The following is a 19527-nucleotide window of genomic DNA, read 5'->3' as shown; positions in this document are numbered from 1 at the left end:
AGTGGCCTCAACCTACTAGATGCCAGTAGTACACCCTCAGTTTGACAACCAAAAATATTTCCAGACATTGCTAAATGTTCCCTGGGGGTAGAGTTGCCAGATTTAGCAAGTGAAAATTGAAGATACCCAGGCATATTTGAATTTCTGATAAACAGCAAGTAACTTTTTAATGTTTAAGTATGTCCCATGCAAGATTTGGTGTAGACTTGTACTAAAAAAATTATTCACCGTTTTCCTGAAATTCAAATTTAACCAGGAGTCCTGTATTTTAATCTAAAAATCCTTCTGGGAGGCAAAATTGCCCATGACTGAAAACCCCTGTGCTGTAGTATCAGTAAGTTAAGAGCAAACACCGGAGAGACTCTTGACTGACCTAAATGACAGTATTGTTTTCCTTAACCTCTCTGACCCCATAACCGTTATTTGCAAAGGGGGAGGGGGGTGTTCATTAACCTCCTTCGCAAAGCGGATGTGAGATATAAAGGAAATAATGTATGAAAAAACTCTTACTATGATGCCTGGCATAGTAAACAATCGATATATGTTCATTATTACTAACAATCCCTCACACGATGCTGTCATAATATTCACTAATGTCTGGACTTGATTTTCACTAACAGAAAAGACTGTATTACAAAAACAACAGGAACCCTGCAGTGATTCTCAGTGTTGGCTGTACACTGAAATCTCCCCGCGGGGCATTCTCCATGAGGTTTGTATCCTATCTGTGAGAAATTTGGATTTTATTGATGTGGAGTATGGCCTGAACATTGGGATTTTCAAAAGCTCCATAAGAATTCTTAAATGCGGAGCCAAGGCTGAGAACCACCCTTGGAGAGAAAAGTATTGGAAATGGATATTCCTTGTTAATGAAGAGAGAAAGTAAGCTCGACTTAATTACATCTGACTCTCAGGTTGTAGAAAAGTGGGTTAGGATCAGATTTAGAGAAAACATGGACATGATTTCATTCATTCAACAAATATAATTAATCTGTGTGCCGACTATGTGCCAGGCCATGTTCTAAGCAGTAAAGGGAGTCCCTGTCCTTGTTGAATGATAGTAGGGAGAGACAGATAATAAACAAATAAGACATTTTAATCTGACTTCAAAGACTAGAGCTAAGGCCTTCATGAAAGATGGTGGCATTCCAAAAAAAGTTCAAACAAAGCATGAGTAATGTTAATGTGACAGCAAAATGAGGAGAAAGCAGCATGACCTGACAAGATGTTCTCTGAGCTTAGCTCATAGAAGAGATGAAAGTAGGAAGCACATATTACCAAGGACAAGTAAAAGGATGGCATAAAACTGTAAAGAGAGGGTCAGAAAGGCCAACATGGAGTGGGATTTTGTAAATACTAAAGAAACTAGCCAACTAGGGTCATTCTGTTGAAAAGGGAAGTCCTAGAGTAAAAGAGAACAAGAAGGAAGTGTGAGGCTCCCTTTTTGAGGAAGATGTGCACGGTTTAACAAATTATTAAAAGCCAAAACAAGTGCAATGCCTACTTTGCTTTATTTTTCTCGATTAGAATTCAAAACACAAACAGTCAAATGGACATTTTTAGGCCATGGTAGGTGAGAATATAGTGAAAGACAACCCACATCCACTTTACATGAATTGTAGCTTGTTGGTCCAGAAAATGGAGTTGTTAGGATGTGATATTTTGGTAGTAATATAATAGTAATAATAAGTGTATTGGTTAAAATTGTACTTTCATAGCAAAAATCTAAATTCGTATATAATGGCTTAAATACAATAAAAATTTATTTCACGTTCAAGTCCAAAATTGGTGTTCTTTAGTGATGGGTGGCTGCCCTCTAAGGATGGATTCAGGGACCTAGGTTGTTTCTCTCTGTGGCTCTGCCATCTTTAATAAATGGCTTCTCAGGTCTCCATGCTCATCCGGTTCCAGGCTATGAAAAGTCACCAATTGGAGGGTCACCAATGCTGTTGTGGGCCAGGCCTGGAAGTAGCATGCATGACTTGTGCAATCCTTCCATTGGCTAGAACTTAGTTCCTTGGCCACCCCTGAATGAAAGACAGCTGGGAAATGTAGTGTGCTCAGGAAGAAGAATAATGAGGTTGGATGACAGCTAACCAGTCTCTACCAGATAAAAGGAGATCTGCCAAAAAAAAAAACTATAGCTAGATGAATAATTCAAATTTGAAATTTGAAGTGGAGTTGAAGGATATAGGAAAACATAGGCTTGAAAGCACTTGAGAGGGGATAAAAGAGGGGTCTGTACCTCTTCTTCTTCTACGTATTAGAATGGCATTTAACCAATACACAGCATTGTTGATAAATGAGAACTAGGTGATTTTATCCGTTAGCGGGCTCATACTTCTTCAGGTAACTGTGTCCAGTGAGTGGTAATCATTGTCATCCATGAAGGCCGTCTTGTGGTGTGCCTCGACCTCTCCTTCCCCATGTCTCATTAAACATTTTTATGAACAGCCTGAATGGAGACAAATCTGAGGCTGACTCAGTGAAAGAGACAGGGAATGATACTGTCAATAAAAGAATCAAGAGGAGCTTCAAAATGATCTCAGCAACCTAGAACCCAGGTCAGCAGAATTTTTCAGAACATAGCAAGGGAGTAAATATTTTAGGCTTTTGAGCCATAAGGTCTCTGTCACAAGTCATCTCTGCTGTCATAGCCCCCAAAGCAGCCACAGACAAAACATAAATGAATTGGTGTGGCTATGTCCCAATAAAATCAAATGTATAAAAACAGGTTCCAGGCCAGATTTGATCCATGGACCATACCTGATCTAGAAGTATAGGCTGCTATCTGAAGGTCATAAATCTAAATTCGTTTAAGGCCAAAGAACAACAGGCCTAACATTGTACATTTCCTTTCTAATCACAGCACAGCTATAAGATAGGCATTATTTGCTCTTATTTTACAGATAAGAAAGCTAAATCTCAAAAATAAATCAATAGTTTGCCCTAGCTTTCACATCTGAAAGACACTTTATGGGACATCATGCCACTTCAACAAACGTTTGGATAAATTGAGAGAGTCACAAATAATTGCTCATCCCAAAGATAGAGCACTTTATGTGGCAGCATTCTCTGTAGGAAAACCCTGGGTTCTTCTGGCTGTGTTCTGATCCAAGTGTATGACCCTGAGACTCACTTGATGAATCCGGGCCTTGGCTAACAAATCAATAAAAATAAAAGGCTCAAGTAGATAAACACCAAGGCCTCTCTCAGGTCTAATAGGGTTGCTATTAATATGTTAAGGGCATCCATGCGCAAGGCAATTGAGACTTATGCTTTGTAGTTCTAAAAGCAATTCTTTTCAAGCTTTTTCTAATAAAGTTTACATAAAACCAATATATAAAACATAAAAATGGCACTTTGTGAGCATACACGTATTTTACAAGTTCAAATTTATATTTTCTGATTATAAAGACATGTCTTGAGAGAACTAAGCTGTAAATGAAACTACAGTTTTAAATTGGGAATGACAGATGATGGATGGATTCTTTCTAGCATCAGAGACTCAGCATCCTACTTGCTGTGTTTTGGTTGTTTGCTTTTGGTTGTGTAATGTCAAGAAAAACCTTACTCACATGCATATTTGAAATGACAAAGAAGTTAATAGTCTTGCAACCTCAGAATACTTACCAGAATATGAAAATGACCTGAGAGGCATAAATCAGCTAATCTTCAGTATACAGGCATCCCCCGCTTTGTGAAAGTTCAGGTTACATCACTTCACCTTTACATGAGACCTACCTACATTAATTAATACTTGTTTTCAATAACCAGAAAAATTCCAAAGAGGGTTTGTATGGACAAAAGGCAAAGGTGAAAACAGCATTCAGCATTTGTTTTGCCGCCAGCTTTTACAGAGGCACTAGATCCCCCAGCAGGGAGAGTGGCCCGCCAAGCTCCTTTCCAGGGAGCTACACTTAGCATCTCAGCATCAAGCCACTGTAGCTTCAAACTGTGTCTGTGAGCATCTGTGCTTTATCTTGATTTATTTTGTGCATCCATTGGCAGGATGCATCCTAAGATATCAGCAAAGCCAGAGAGGTTATATTTTTGGTTATTCTGGGAATGCTCAAAATTTTTCCCATATAAATTAATGGTAATTTTTTTTTCCTTTACACCATTTAAGACTTATGAAAGTTTTCATAGGAATGCTCTACTTAAAAAAAATTTTTTTAAACATTTGTTTATTTTTGAGACAGAGAGAGACAGAGCATGAACGGGGGAGGGTCAGAGAGAGAGGGAGACACAGAATCTGAAACAGGCTCCAGGCTCTGAGCTGTCAGCACAGAGCCCGATGCAGGGCTCGAACTCACGGACCGTGAGATCATGACCTGAGCTGAAGTCGGACGCTCAACCGACTGAGCCACCCAGGTGCCCCAGGAATGCTCTACTTTTTGATAGTGGGTGGGACCAATATTAATTTGGCATTTGTGATCAAGATAAATGTAAAGTAAGCATTTGCAATACCCTTGTATCAGTCAAGGTAGGCTAAGCTTATGCTACCAAATGAACTTCCAGACCTAGGTGGCTTGCTGTAGTTAAGTGTCTATTTCTTGATTTATTTCTTGCCCATATCACATGTCCAGTTCAGGTTGAGGTTAGGGAGGAGGAGTTCTGATCCACTGAGTTTCTCAGGGATCTAGGCTGTTGCAGATGGCATCACCATCTAGTAGCTGTATCCTTGGTTGCTGAGGCAGGGGCAGAGGAGTCTGGAGTGCAAAACATTTCCTACATTTTAGACAGAGGGTGTTCTTTACACATGTGAGGATAAAACACCTACGTCACTTCTGCTATTTGCCAGAACTAGTCTTATGTATGGCCTTATTTTAGAAGTTAATGTGCGATTCTCATGAGCTAAATATGCAGAAGCACCTGGAAGAACTACAGAGGAGCAAATCTCAAACATGGCTCATAACCAAGAAATTTACATGGCTCATAATCAAAAAATGTAGCCTCCTGAGCCCCACCCCACAACCCTGGAACCCAGCACGAGGGGATATAGTTGGGAAATTTGCATTTTGAAAAAGGTTTCACAGCTGATTCTCATTATCAACAGGAAGCTGCTGCTGTGAACAAGGGGTGTTTTTAAAGTTGAGGAAAAACAATTCGATCTGTGGATTTAAGATTGCCCTGGCTGCAGGTGTTGGAGTTGGATTCAAGAGGAGAAACTAGAAGCTGGGATTTCACGTCACACAACATACAGAGCAAACATAAATATATGTGTTTATATATCATGCAGTGTGTTAGCAGGACCAGCTCAGTCAGAGCCTACAAACATTGTTCTAAAATTTCTCTTCATGTTTTAAGAATTTCCTCCCAGAAAATCAGTAGGGTAGACCAAAGAGGCCAGCCAACCAGTCTGTCACCTCACTTAATAAATGGTTTGCATGCCACTGCTGTTGATGCTGTTGGTTGTATAGAGCCGGCTCTTACACTGCTGTCTGCTGCTTTCTGAGAAAAGCAAGATTTAAGAGTAGATCTACCATGGGAGAAAATAGCCAGTGCATGATTCTTTTGAAGATTAAGCCTATCTAGTCAGTGCTGGATCATTTAAAGATTGACCATCCAAGTTTGGGTTTCTCTTCCTATATGCTGCCAGAATTTTGGCTAGTTCACCTGGCATTATTAGCATCTCTCCCGAATGCTATTTGGGATGGGGAAATGGGGAGTCAGGGAATCCCCATACACTTTGGGAAGAGGAGTAGGTTCTCTTCTTTCAAATAATATGCTCAGCATTTATCAGTTTGCTGTTTGTGTACCATGACTGAAATAAGTGGAATATTGATATGAACGAACTTGGCATTGCTGCCTAGCACTTTCTTTAAGAGAGATGGATGAACTTGTAGGCAGGTTCTCTTTTTTTTTTTTTTTAATGTTTGTTTATTTTTGAGAGAGAGAGACAGAGCACAAGTGGGGGAGGGGCAGAGAGAGGAGGAGACACAGAATCCAAAGCAGGATCCAGGCTCCGAGCTGTCAGCACAGAGTCCAATGCGGGGCTCGAACTCACAGACAGGGAGATCATGACCTGAAGTCCAAAGTCGGATGCTCAATCGACTGAGCCACCCAGGTGCCCCAAAGGCAGGTTCTCTTTTTAATGCCATACTTTGTTTTTTCTTCTATTGATAGAGCCCAAGGTTCAGTTTTCCTCCATCAATAGCAAAAAAAGACAAAACAAAACTACCTAGTTAGCAGCTGTAAGTTGAAGCTGGAAATTAGCATTTTGGCCAATTGGCATAAAAGTAATAACTAACAACAGGTTTAGGTTTCTCCCAAATTATTTTGCTCTTTCTTTTTGTTTTTGCATTTACATTCTTCTAATACATTAAAAAAATACAAAGAGAAGGAAGTTATTTCTAATACATTGTAACCTAAAACCACTCCAAAATATAACTGTTATCTAACTTTAAAATATTTAATATTAATAACTAAAATTAATACATTAAAATAAAGCATTTAACATACTACATATCCACATGTTTCACTTATCAGCTTTGTGGATTAAGAACATGAAATATCAAAATTCTATTCAATAAACACAAATAAGAAGTTGCAGCAACATATAAAGACCTAATATAGAATTAAAGGTGGATCAAGGGTAGAGAGGAAAAGTCCAGAAAGATAGAGACAAGGAGTAGACTACTTCATGGCTATGCATACAGTCCCACCTGTAGAAATAAACACTCTACTACAATCTCACACAGAGTACAAACAGGAAAAGAAACCTGCAGTGGAAAGAGACTGCAAATACTTGCCTTCATAACATAACATTCCTCTATGGGGATTTTGATTGGACATTGATCCCAAAGACTTTTAAAGCCTTGTAAGTTTCTACAAATTTGGTTATAAATGGTAATATCTCTTGGCATTTTTTCAAAGAGCTAAGTGAAATTGATCCAAGAGTCAGAAGCTGCCACATTCCAGGTATGGAATATTTGGAGCTGAAATTACATAATTATAATCTTTGATTATAGTCCTCAAATAATTATATGGCAAGTTGATGTGAGTTACTGTGACTTAAGTTTCAGTTATAATTTTCAATGATGTTATTCCTAGGTCCTTGCTTGATTTGATTACCTACATATGTTTTTGTTTGTTTGTTTGTTTTCTGACTAGTGTAGTAGTTAACACGTTTTAGATAGTTTTCAAATTGAGCAAAAGTTACTTGGTTTTTAGTAGGATTTGTAATGATTATATTCAGGATTGGCATCTATTAGAGGGGAATTTGTTTTCAATCAATAGTAAGTTCTTTCCTATTCTGTTAAATTAAGTCTTTATCAAATGCTTTTTATTGTTTTGATCAAGGTTGTATCCAAACAACCTTCTCTTCCTTTCTGTGGTAATTTTGACACAGGTGCTTCTCATATGATAGGAAGTTTGAATGCTAGTGAAACCCTTTTAGTGGAGAAAGAAGCACTAAGGGGGAACCAATTTGGCTATCCACTAAGTTAGGCTTTAGGTTTACTAGCAGGTGCAGATATACTAAGTGAATAGTAAATTCATTCCTTTGTTTCTTAACACTTACAAAACCTATTTGTTTAGTGTCAGTCCACTTTATTGATTCTATCAGTGATTCTGTTTATCACATCAGAAATTTGAGTGCTGACATTTCTATCACATAAAACAGTTGCCAGGTACATATCACGTTATTTCCATGAATTAACAACCTGTCCTTGAGAAATAAGGCAAGTTAAAGACTTTCCCAAACAAATAAAAACTGAAGGAGTTCATTACTAAATCTGCCCTAAAAAAAAAAAAAAAAAAAAAAAAGCCAAAAGGAGTTCTTCAAACTGAAATGTGAAAGGATATTAACTGGTAACACAGAAACATATGAAAATATAAAACACACTGGCAAAGATAATTATATAGTTAAATTCAGAATACTCTGATACTGTAATGTAGTGGTGTATTAATCACTTATCCCTAATAAAAAGGTTAAAGGACAGAAGTATTAAAAATAAGTATGGCTACAATAATTTATTACTGGATTCACATTTTAAAATTGGGATATCATAAATAAAATGAGGGAGGGGTAAAAGTGTAGAGTCTTTACATGCTATTTAAATTAGCAACTTAAAATAATCTGTTATGTTTTATGTGAAACTCATGGTAACCACAAAGCAAAAACCTACAGTAAGATACTCAAAAGATAAAAAGAAGGAAATAAAAGCATACCACTATGGAAATCTATCCATTTACAAAGGAAGACAGGAAGAAAGGGACAAAGGAACTAAGTGACAGCCAGAAAACTCTAAGATAGCAACAGTAAGCCTTTACTTATGGAGTCCTTCTTACCTGTTAATTTAAATGTAAATGTTTAAATTCTCCAATCAAAAGGCATGGAGTGACTAAACTGATTTAAAACAAAAAACAAAACAACAAAATGCAAGTACATGCCACCCACAAGAGACTCACATTAGCTACAGGAACAACATAGACTAAAAGTGAAGAGATGGAAAAGGATATTCCCTGCAAATGGAAACCAAAAGAGAGCAAGGGTAGCTATACCTAGAGTAGACAAAATAGACTTTAAGTCAAAAACTGTAATGAGAGACAACGTCCTGACAAAATGACAAAAATGTCAATTCATTAAGAAAATATAATAATCTGGGGCTCCTGGGTGGCTCAGTCGGTTAAGCATCTGACTTTGGCTGAGGTCATGATCTCATGGTTTGTGAGTTTGAGCCCTGCGTCTGGCTCTGTGCTGACAGTTTAGAGCCTGGAGTCTGCTTCAGATTCTGTCTCCATCTCTCTCTGTTATGCCCCCCCCTTTCCCTCCCTCTCTCAAATGTAAATAAATATGAAAAAAAGAAAATATAATAATTAACATAAATGTACCCATACTGAAGTGTCTAAATATATTTTTAAAAATATTAACAGATATGGGGGGTGCCAGGGTAGCTCAGTCAGTTGAGCATCTGAATTTTGATTTCAGCTTAGGTCATGATCTCACAGTTCATGGGGGCCTGCTTGGGATCCTCTCTCTTGCTCTCTCTCTGCCCCTCTCCTGCTCATGCAAGTGCGTGTGCTCTCTTTCTCTCTCTCTCTCTCTGCAAATAAATAAATAAAAAATATTAAGAGATATGAAGGGAGAAATAGATAACAGTACAGTAATAATAGGGAACTTTGATCTCCCACATTCAACAATGGATGGATCAGCCAGACAGAAAATCAACCAGGAAATATTGGTTTTAAACTATATTTTGAACCACATGGACCTGACAGACATATACAGAACATTCCATCCAACAGCAGCAGAATACACATTCTTCACAAATGCACACGGAACATTCTCCAGGATAGATCATATGGTAGATCACAAAACAAGTCTCAGCAAATTTAAAAGGGTTGAAATTATACAAAATATCTTTCCCAACCACAATTTTATGAAACTAGAAATCAATAACAGGAAGAAAACTGGAGGGAAAATTCATAAATATTTGGAAATTGAACAACACACTCCTGAACGACCAGTGGGGGCCAAAGGGGAAAGCAAAAAGTATCTTGAAACAAAAAAATCGGAATACACAACATACCGAAACTATTAGAACAGCAAAGTCAGTATTAAGAGGGAATTTTATAGAAAAATTTAAGGAAAAGGAAAGATCTCAAATAAATAACCTGATTTTATACCACAAGGAACTAGAAAAAGAACAAACTTAGTTCAAAAGTTGGAAGGAACTAACAAAGATCACAGCAGATAAGTGAAATGGAGACCAGAAAATCAATAGAAAAGACAAACCTTTAGTGACAAATTCAAAAGTGACAAACCTTTAGCTGGACTAAGAAAAAAAGAGTAAACAGCTATAAGTAAATTTGGAAATGAAAGAGGAGACATTATAACTGATAACACACAAACATGAAGGTTCTTAAGAGACCCGTAGGAACAATTATATGCCTAGAATTGGATTACCTGGGAAAAATGGATAAATTCCTAGAAACATACTAAAATTGAATGATGAAGTAGAAAATCTGAGCAGACCAAACATGAGTAAGGGACTGAATCAGTAATCAAAAACATCTCAAAAAACAAAAGCCCAGGACCAGATGGTTTCAATGGAGAGTTCTGTCAAACATTTGAAGAATTAATACCAGTTCTTAAACTTTTCCAAAAAATTGAAGAGGAGGGAACACTCCCAAACTCATTTTATGAGGCCAGCATTACCCTAGTACCAAAGCCAGATAAGGACTCCAAAAGAAAAGAAAACTACAGGATAATATCTCTAATAACTAGAGATGCAAAATTCTTAACAAAATACTAGCAAGCCAAATTCGGTAGCATATTAGAAAGATCATACACCATGATCAAGGGGAATTTAACCCTGAGATGCAAGAATGGTTAAAATATGCAAATCAATAAATGTTATATGCCACATTAATAGATAAAAATCACACAATCATCACAATAGATGCTGAAAAATAATTGACAAAATTCAGTCTCCCATCATGGCAAAAACTCTCAATAAATTGGGTATGGAAGAAATGTACTTCAACATAATGAAGGCCATATCAAGTCCACAGCTAACAACACCCTCAGTGGTAAAAGATTTTCCTCTAAGATCAGGAAGAAGACAAGGGTGCCTACTCTCACCACTCCTTTCAACATAGTCCTGGAAGTTCTAGCCAGAGCATTTAGGCAAAACAAAGAAATAAAAGTCAATCAAATATGAAAGAAAATTGTCTCTATTTGCAGATGACATGATCTTATAGAGAATCTTAAAGACTCCATGAAGATACTGTTAGTACTAATAAATTTCATAAAGTTGCAGGATACAAATCAATATAGAAAAGCAGTTCCATTCATAGACTAACCATGAACTATCTGAAAAAGAAATAAAGCAAATGATCCCATTTATAACAGCATCAAAAACCATAAAATACTTAGCAATAAATTTACCAAAAAGGTGAAAGATCTCAACTCTGAAAACTATAAGACATTGAGGAAAGAAATTGAAGATCCAATTAAATGGAAAGGTATTCTGTGTTCATGTATTAGAATGATATTGTTAAAATTCCTTTACCACCTAAAGTGTTCTACATTTTCAATACAATCCCTATTAAAGTCCAGTGGCATTTTTCATAAACATAAAACAAACAATCCTAAAATTCATATGGAATTGCAAAGACCCCAAATAGCCAATCCTGAGAAAGAAGAAGAAAACTGGACACATCATACTTCCTGATTTTAAACTATATACAAATCTATAGTAATCAGAACAGTATAGTACTGCCATTAAAACAGACACATAGATCAACAGAACAGAATCAAGGGCCCAGGGGGCACCTGGGTGGCATAGTCAGTTAAGAGTCCGACTCTTGATTTTGGCTCAGGTCATGATCTCATGGTTTGATTGGTGGATTCAAGCCCCATGTAGGGCCCCACACAGGGCTCTGTGCTGACAGCATCAACCCTATCTGGGATTCCCTCTCTCCCTATCTCCCTGTCCCTCTCCCACTCACTCACTCTCTCTCAAAATAAATAAACTTAAAAAAAAATCAAGAGTCCAGAAATAAACCACCCATACATAGTCAACTAATATTTGATAAGGGAGCCAAGAATACTCAATGAACGAAGGACAGTCTCCTTAGTAAATGGTGTTGGGAAAACTGGATATTCATATGCGAAAGAATGAAATTGGATCCCCACCTTAAGTCAGACACAAAAAATGACTAGAAATGGATTAATGATGCAAACGTAAAACCTAAAACTGTAAAACTCCCGGTGGGGGGGAACAGGAACAAAGCTCCTTGACATTGGTCTTAGCAATGATGTTTTTGGATATGATACCAAAAGTGCGTGCAACAAAAGCAAAAATAAACCAGTAGGGTATCAAACTAAGAAGCTTCTGCACAGCTAAAGAAACCATAAATAAAATGAAAACCCAACCTAAGGAATGGGAGAAAACCTTTGCAAACCATTTATCTGATAAGGGGTTAATATCCAAATATATAAGGAAGTCATAAAAATCAACAGCAAAAAATCAAACAATCCAATGCTAAAACAGGCAAACACCTGACCAGACATTTTTCTAAAGAAGACATACAAGTGGCCAACAGGTACACAAAAAGATGTGTAACATCAGTAATCATCAGAAAAATGCAAATCAAAAGCATAGTGAGATAACACCTCACAACAGTGAAAATGTCTATGGTCAAAACAATAAGAGATACGAAGTGTTGGCAAGGCTGTTGGACAAAAGGGAAACATGTGCACTACCGGTAGGAATATAAATTAGTACAGCTACTGTGGAAAACAGTATGTAGGTCCCTCAAAAAAATAAAGCTAGAACTATCATATGATCCAGGAATTTCATGTCTGGGTATGCATCTGAAGGAAATGAAATCACCATCTTGAAGAGGTATCTGCACTCACATGTTCACGGGCAGCATTAGACACAATAGCCAGGACATGGAAAAAACCTAAATGTCCATCATTGGATGAATGGATAAAGAAAATGTGATACACACACACACACACACACACACACACACACACACACACAGGAATATTAGTCATTTAAAAAGAAGGAAATCCTGTCATTTGCAACAACATGGATGGATCTTGAGGGCACTATGTTAAGTGAAACAAGTCAAAGAAAGACAAATACTGTATGATCTCACATGTAGAATTGAAAACAGGTGAACTCTTAGAAAGAGAGAGTAGAATAGTGGTCGCAGGGGGATGGGGAGATGGGGGTTGGAGTTAATGGTGAGATGGTGTTCAGATGGTACAAACTTCCAATTTTAAGATGAGTAAGTTCTGAGGATCCAATGTACAGCATGATGACTATAGTTAACAATAGTGTATTATATGCTTGAGTATTACTAAGAGAATAAATCTTCAATGTTTCACCACCAAAGATAAAAAAGAATTGTGGGCACTGATGGAGGAAAATGGTGATCATTTTCCAATATATACTTGTATCAAATCATCATGTTATAGAACTTAAGCTTACAGTATTGTGTATATAGGGAAATGAAACATATATCCATAAAAAAATTTGCACATAGATGTTTATAGCAACATTATACATAATAGCCCAAAACTGAGAATAATCCAAATGCTCATCAGTTTATGGGTAAATAAAATTTGATATATCCATCAATGGAATATTATTTGCAATAGAAAGGAATGAAATACTAATATTTGCTATAACATGTATAAGTCTCAGAAACATTATGCTAAGTGATAGAAGTCAGACACCAAACACCAGATATTATATAATTCCATATGTATGAGCTCTATAAAAGGCAAATCCATAAAGACAGATAGTAGATTAGTGGTCATCAACTCCTGGGGGTGGGAATGGGGAGTGACTGCAAATAGGTAAGAGGTTTCTTTTTGGGGGGTGATAGAAATGTTGATAAATTAGATTTTGGTGATGGTTTAACAACCGTGAAACTATACAGCATCCGTTGAATCGTATACTTTTAACAGGTGAATTATATGGTTTGTAAATCATATGTCAATAAAGGTATTTTTAAATGAGGCAAAGGTTTCTGGATGAGGCAAGCATGGTATAAAGAGACTTTTTTTTTTAAGGATGGAAAGGATTTATGTGGGTGATCCTGGTGGGATAAAGGGGAAGAAACCAGAGTGGAGAGAGAAAATAATACAAGAGAGAAGTAATAAGGCTGGCAAGTCATAGACAACATAAACCAGACTAAGATCAAGAGTTAATTTGGAGAAGGAACAGCATGTACAGGAGTAATGACTTCCTTCCTTCTGAAGCAAAATAATGGAGATGAGCTTGTTGTAGATGGAAGAGAAAAAAGGAAGAAAAGTGAGAGTATTCATATTGGGTGGCCTATGATTTTACATACAGAAGGCACAGTAACATTTTGTAATGATGAATTTAGTAACTTCAGGGGAATAGTGATGGTTCAGACAACAAATATGAAGAATAAAAAAGCTGATAGACTATATGAATAAAAGGATTTTGGAGACATTAGGGCTTAGTTGTGTTTAAATCAAAATTTGTAAAGCCCATCACGGTTATACATTTTTTCTCCTGCAGTTCTAGGTTTCCATGAAACAGAAGCAGAAAAAATTCATGGGTTAACTGCCTGTACACCTGTATTTGATCTGGTAGAGTACAGGTTCCTGCTAAGGTTGGATGTAAAAGTGCAGATTTAATCAAGTGTAAAATACTCAAACACTATTTTGGATATGATTATCACAAACTAAATGATAAATCTCAAGATGTAAAACATATCTTAGAAAAAGAATTTCAGTTTAGTTCATCAGAATTAGGTTCTGACTTAGGTCATTCCAATGCAATTTTTAAGCTTACTGAGCCTCTGTGAGATTTTACAAGTGGTGCCAAGGGTGGTAATGCTTCCTTATCAAATGGAAATCTCGGAAAAACTAGGAGCCACTTACCATTCCACCACATGGGTCCCATAGGAGGTCCAGAAGGCACTGCTTTCCCAAGCAGCACCTCTGAACACGTGAATGATTGCTGGATATGCAGATTCCTGGGTCCTTTCTCACAAACACTGAATTACACTCGGGGGGTACAGCCCAAACATTCTGTATTTTTAACCAGGTATAAAGGTGATACTGTTGTTAGAATGGTGAAGTTTTTCCTGTAAGAATTTAATCTGAAAATGGTGATGGTGGGAAAAAGATCAATTAGAAAAAGGGAGGAGGGAATCATCTTTATGGTTTGGCAAAAAGCTTAAATTCCTTAAAGATTTTCTGGACTCTATTATTTGCTATGATCAACTCTTCAACCCCTTAGTAATTCAAAACGTTTCTTCACAGACATGAATAAATTGGTAATTCCAAAAAAGAGGGTTTATTTAAAGAAAAACTAGAAGTGATATAAACAGATGTGAACGGAAGAGAATAACCAGATCCCACAGGAAACGTAGTAAATGTGTCAAAAGTCATTGCTCCTTCTTTGCCTAAAGGAGGATAAGGTTGCACACTGAAGCCCTTAATTACCTTGCTTTAAAGGACCAGATTCATGGAATGTCAAACTAGCATCAGTTCATAATGCTACAACGAACTTAACACGTGACTATCAATGCCTTATTCTACGAATATAGTCTCATAATGCTTCCTAAGAAGCATTTTCTCTAGGTTGGTTTTACTTTAACTATGACTGAAATTTTATGTTAAAATTAACCTTCCCTCCTTCCTGTCTACCCCCACCCCGCCCCCCCACCAATTACAAGCTGCAAAAGTTTCAAGTGAATTGTTTCCCTCCTCTTTACACCCCCCCACCCCCCACGCAAACTTTTTGACATGGCCCTCCTACGTTCCCAAACTCTGTGCAACTCCAGCAAAGACTCCCCTGGGCCATTTTGACCGTTTCCATCCCCAGCTCAGCCCTAGGGCCCTAAGGCTCGCCCTCCTCCCCTTTCCCAAGCCGTCCTGAAAGTCCGGTCGAGTCCGGACGGGGCGGGGCGGGGCAGGGCGGGGCAGGCCTACTCCATTTGGGCCGAACGGCGGGGGGGTGGAGGAGCAGATAGAACCGGTCTGGCTTGCTTAAAAGCTGCGGGCTTTTCGTCCCTGCGTCTGGTCCAGTGAGAATGCACTTACTTCACAAGTTAGGATCTACCTGACTTGGCGTTTGGAAGCCACAAGAAAAACTTTTCAAAACTTTTGTGAGCTTCTGCTCCCCCCGATGCGTAGTTTCCTGATGGTCCGCCCCCAGGCCAAGCTGGGGCAGCCCCCTCCCCCTCCCCGCCTCCTGTGAGGCGCGCGGAGCCACCGCCCCCGGGTCGGGTCGCAGGGGCGGGCAGGCGCGCACCCAGTGGCTGCCGCCGCCACAGAAACCGCCGGCCTCCTCGGCCCCTGCCCCGCGGCGGCATGGACTACCTGACCACTTTCACGGGGAAGAGCGGGCGCCTTCTGCGGGGCACGGCCAACCGCCTGTGGGGCTTCGGCGGTGGCGGCGAAGCCCGGCAGGTGCGCTTCGAGGATTACCTGAGGGAGCCCGCCCAGGGGGACCCCGGGTGCGGGTCCCCGCCCCACCGGCCCCCGGCGCCGTCCAGCCCGGAGGGACCTGGTGAGCCCAGCCTTCCTTCGCCTCCCGCGCGGCCGACCCGGGCTGGGGGCTGAGGGTGGGGGCGGCGGTCAGGGCTCGGGGTGGGCGTACGCGGCCCCGGCTGGCGCCGGACGCGAACTGAGCGGGCGGGGGTCGCGCGGCCGGACGTTGGCAGGTGTGCCCGGGCGGGAGGCAGGGAGGGGGCGAGGAGGGAAGGACTCGCCCCGCTCCGGGGACGGAAGACTTTCTGTGTGCGTCGTAGCTTTTCCTGCTCTGCTCTTCCTGCTTTCTTCACCTGACTCGGCTGTGCTTACCCCGCCAAGCGTTTCGAGGGTACGAGCCATCCTTCTTGCCCTCCCGCTGGGAGGGGACTACGGCACCAATTACCCTGCCGGTGTTTTTCGTCTTTGAGATGGCTAAGAACGCCGTGCCTGGCTTGGTTTTGGTTTGAGTCAGTGTTTTTATTTGATATTTGTCAACTGTTAGGATTCACTTCAGCACTTCTAATAGCTTTGGAAGAGAAAACGCGTAATTGACACCGGAACCTAAGTTGATTTTTGTGTCCTGTACTTTGAAAGGCTGCGTGCGTGTTGTCTTGAGATGGCAGAACTTAGAAACTTTTTCTTCCCAGTGACCACTGACCACTTTTGTACCCGCTCTTAGGTTAGTTTTCTTTCGTCATAATGGCTTCGTGCCGTTCTTTCAAGAAAAAAAAAAAAAAGGTCACGGAGGCACAATATTGATGCCTTATGGAATTTTAAAAAGCGCTCCCTGCAGAGGTATTGCGTATGGTTAACTTGCCCCAGTGTCATTGGCCTCCTCTAAGTTAATAAATAAAGTGGCAGGCCTCTCCTAGTTATTTGTATTTTGTTTTTGTTAGTTGTTTTAATACGCACTTTGCTGTTAGGAGAGTAAACTTAGGAACACTCGAGAGTTTAGAGTGGACAGAGGAACTCAGTATAAAATCTGTCCACACTCCACATTCTGCTGTTCGTTTTAAAGCAGTGAAAAGGTGGACACATCTATAGATCTGTGGGTATAGGTGTGTAAGTGAAGCTTGGAAGAAACTTGAATATTAAAATCTTAATTTTAGCATGGCCCCTTTAAATATTTTTTTTTCTCACTTTACATAACCTATCTTTAGAATTCCTGTTTATGGAATTAGAAAACACAGAAGGGGCTACTTTATTTGTGCTTTGAAGAGTGTTAACCAGATGCAGAATTCTAAAGGTGGGACCAAGGATGAGGACTGAAATTTTAAAATGTTTGAAAATGAGCCTTTAGTTGCCTAGTTGAAAACAGTTGATATGTGACCAACCTCTAGATGGATGGAGAATTCAGAAATATGTGGTGGAACTTAAGCAGGAAGGAATATGATAGGTATTTTTAATGAGTCTAAACATATATATCTGATTGATTCATTGGAAAACATTTATTGAGCAGACTGCTGTAGCTGACACTCTCCTTCAGAGCTGCAGTTTCAAAATTCCTCTTGTATTGAGGCTGCCTTATCAACTCATGGCACATTGTTTAATATTTATGGTGCCCCCAGATCTCTGACACAAGTTGGCGAGGCCTTGTGATGTCCCAGTTATGACCACAGTTAGGTGGGCAGGTATGCCTGTCATTAACTTGCTGAAAGAATTTGTAAATTTCACTTAATCTCTTTGGGCCTATATTTTCTTGTTTGTAAATGAAGCTGATGAGATGATTCTCAAGGTTCTCAATTTCAGAGCTCTTTTTCATTTAGAACACAACTAGTGAAAATGACTGGTGGTAAAGCTAGAAAATAGCATTTGGGTATAAAAACATTGTGGATCTATGAAGTTATGCCTACGGGGTTCTGAAGGCAGTTCAAGAAATAAGTGCCCCAGGAATAATTTGAACATCATTTTTAGAGTAAGTTTAGTTCCCTAGATTGACTCCTTTTGAGAGGCAACACATGTATACACAGGTAAAAAAAAAAAAAAAAAAAATAGGTTGTGCTTTATTAGTTTCTGCTTAGCCTTGCTTAAAATGAGAACTCTCTTTTTTTGCAGCTGCCTACTCCCAATGAAGTTCGGATATAGGGTGTTTTATTTTCTGTGGTGTGTGTGTGTGTGTGTGTGTGTGTGTGTGTGTGTGTGTGTGAGAATGAGTGTCAGTCTGAAGGTTTTCTTTTGCCCTTACTGTTTGTGATTGCCTTTATTTCAGATGTTTATAACAGCTGCCTAAGGTTTCTTTTGTCTCTCACCCTTCGTTCAGTTCTTTAAAGTCTCCTATGTACTATAGCAGTATTTCTTGTACAGACCCCTTGTAGATTGGATGTACTTCGGGACCCCGTTTGTTGTTAGTGATCTTGCCCCATTTCGTGTTCAGTTGATAAAATCAGCTATGTTGGTAAAATAGCATTCCTGTTGACATATTAAGGATGAACTAGATAAAATTTTGGTTGAAAATTCTTGATTTTACTCTTTTCTGTAAACAAACCACTTACTGGACTGTTAGTGTTACTGATGCCTTTACTCCTTTCCTAGGTGGCTGCCTTTGCTCTTACTAGCTTTTAGTGTTTTCTGACTCCCAACATTATATAGTTGCCCCCAAGAAAACCATAATTGGGGTTGGACACATTAAGGAGCTTATCACACCACTGCTATAGTTAATAACAGTTTGAAAGAAACATGTTGCAATTCTTGTTTTTACCTAAAGAGTCAATTATGACTTGATTCAAGAAAAATTTTTGGACCTTGAGTATTGCTCTTGTTTGGGAGCATGACCATAATAAGCCTATACTATGAAGCCTTTGAAAGTATTCACTTTACTAGATCATATGGTTATAAATAAGTGTAAATAAGATTTATCAAGTTTAAGTCTCAGTTTATTGTGATACAGTTATTACCACAAACTACCCTGCTATGTCAACTTTTCCCACTTGGTGACAGTATACTTTAAATACATCTCAGTCCTGTTTAAATTTTATTTTCATTTTTTAGCAGTTAAAACGCTTATATTTTAGGAGGAAACAGCAACAAGCATAAAACTGCCAAGAACATTGGGGCGGCCACTAGCGAATATTTTATTTAATCCTAACAATAACAAGTCTGCAAGCTAGGTGGGTACTGCTATCCTATTTTCCTGATGAAAAACGCAGCCAGACAGAGAAGTAAGGGATGGAGACTCTAGAATCCATTTGAATGTTATCTTTGAGTATATTTCTAAGAGTTATAGCTTTCTTAGGGGGAAAAAAATGTGAGAAGAACATAGAGCTCTATCATGTATGATGTTAAATTAAGACAAGTTAAATTAGTTAAAGGCTAGGATGGATTGTCATTGAAGCTTCTTTACGATAGATAATTTAAATGAGTTGAAAAAGCAAAATCCAATGAAGATGTTAGAAAACTTAGATATATTTTAGGTTGGAAATTGCAGATGCAGATTATGTATAAGAGTTAGAGGGGCGCCTGGGTGGCGCAGTCGGTTAAGCGTCCGACTTCAGCCAGGTCACGATCTCGCGGTCCGTGAGTTCGAGCCCCGCGTCAAGCTCTGGGCT

The 19527-nt window shown here is 39.0% G+C and overlaps 1 protein-coding gene across 9 annotated transcripts in view; it reads left to right on the top strand.

Annotated features, from left to right (window-relative positions):
* OXR1 (oxidation resistance 1) overlaps positions 1-19527 on the top strand; it is a 364732-nt gene that overhangs the window by 273857 nt on the left and 71348 nt on the right. The window contains exon 1 of one of the 9 annotated variants that reach the window (XM_030304539.1): positions 15731-15919. The exons of 4 other annotated variants lie outside the window; for them this stretch is intronic. Coding sequence is in view for 2 of the 5 variants with exons in the window: in XM_030304532.1 (XP_030160392.1) it covers positions 15821-16019 (199 nt within the window). In the remaining 3 variants the exon portion in view is untranslated. Of the gene's footprint in view, positions 1-15730; positions 16020-16682; positions 19090-19527 lie in introns of those variants that run through there. 4 more of the 9 variants (XM_030304532.1, XM_030304534.1, XM_032591946.1 and 1 more) reach the window with 4 other exon arrangements.

The sequence above is a fragment of the Lynx canadensis genome, chromosome F2 (assembly GCF_007474595.2).
Source record: "Lynx canadensis isolate LIC74 chromosome F2, mLynCan4.pri.v2, whole genome shotgun sequence".
Taxonomy (NCBI): Eukaryota; Metazoa; Chordata; class Mammalia; order Carnivora; family Felidae; genus Lynx; species Lynx canadensis.
Note: the sequence above shows the minus strand (reverse complement) of the source record. Positions and strands in the feature narration are given on the sequence as shown.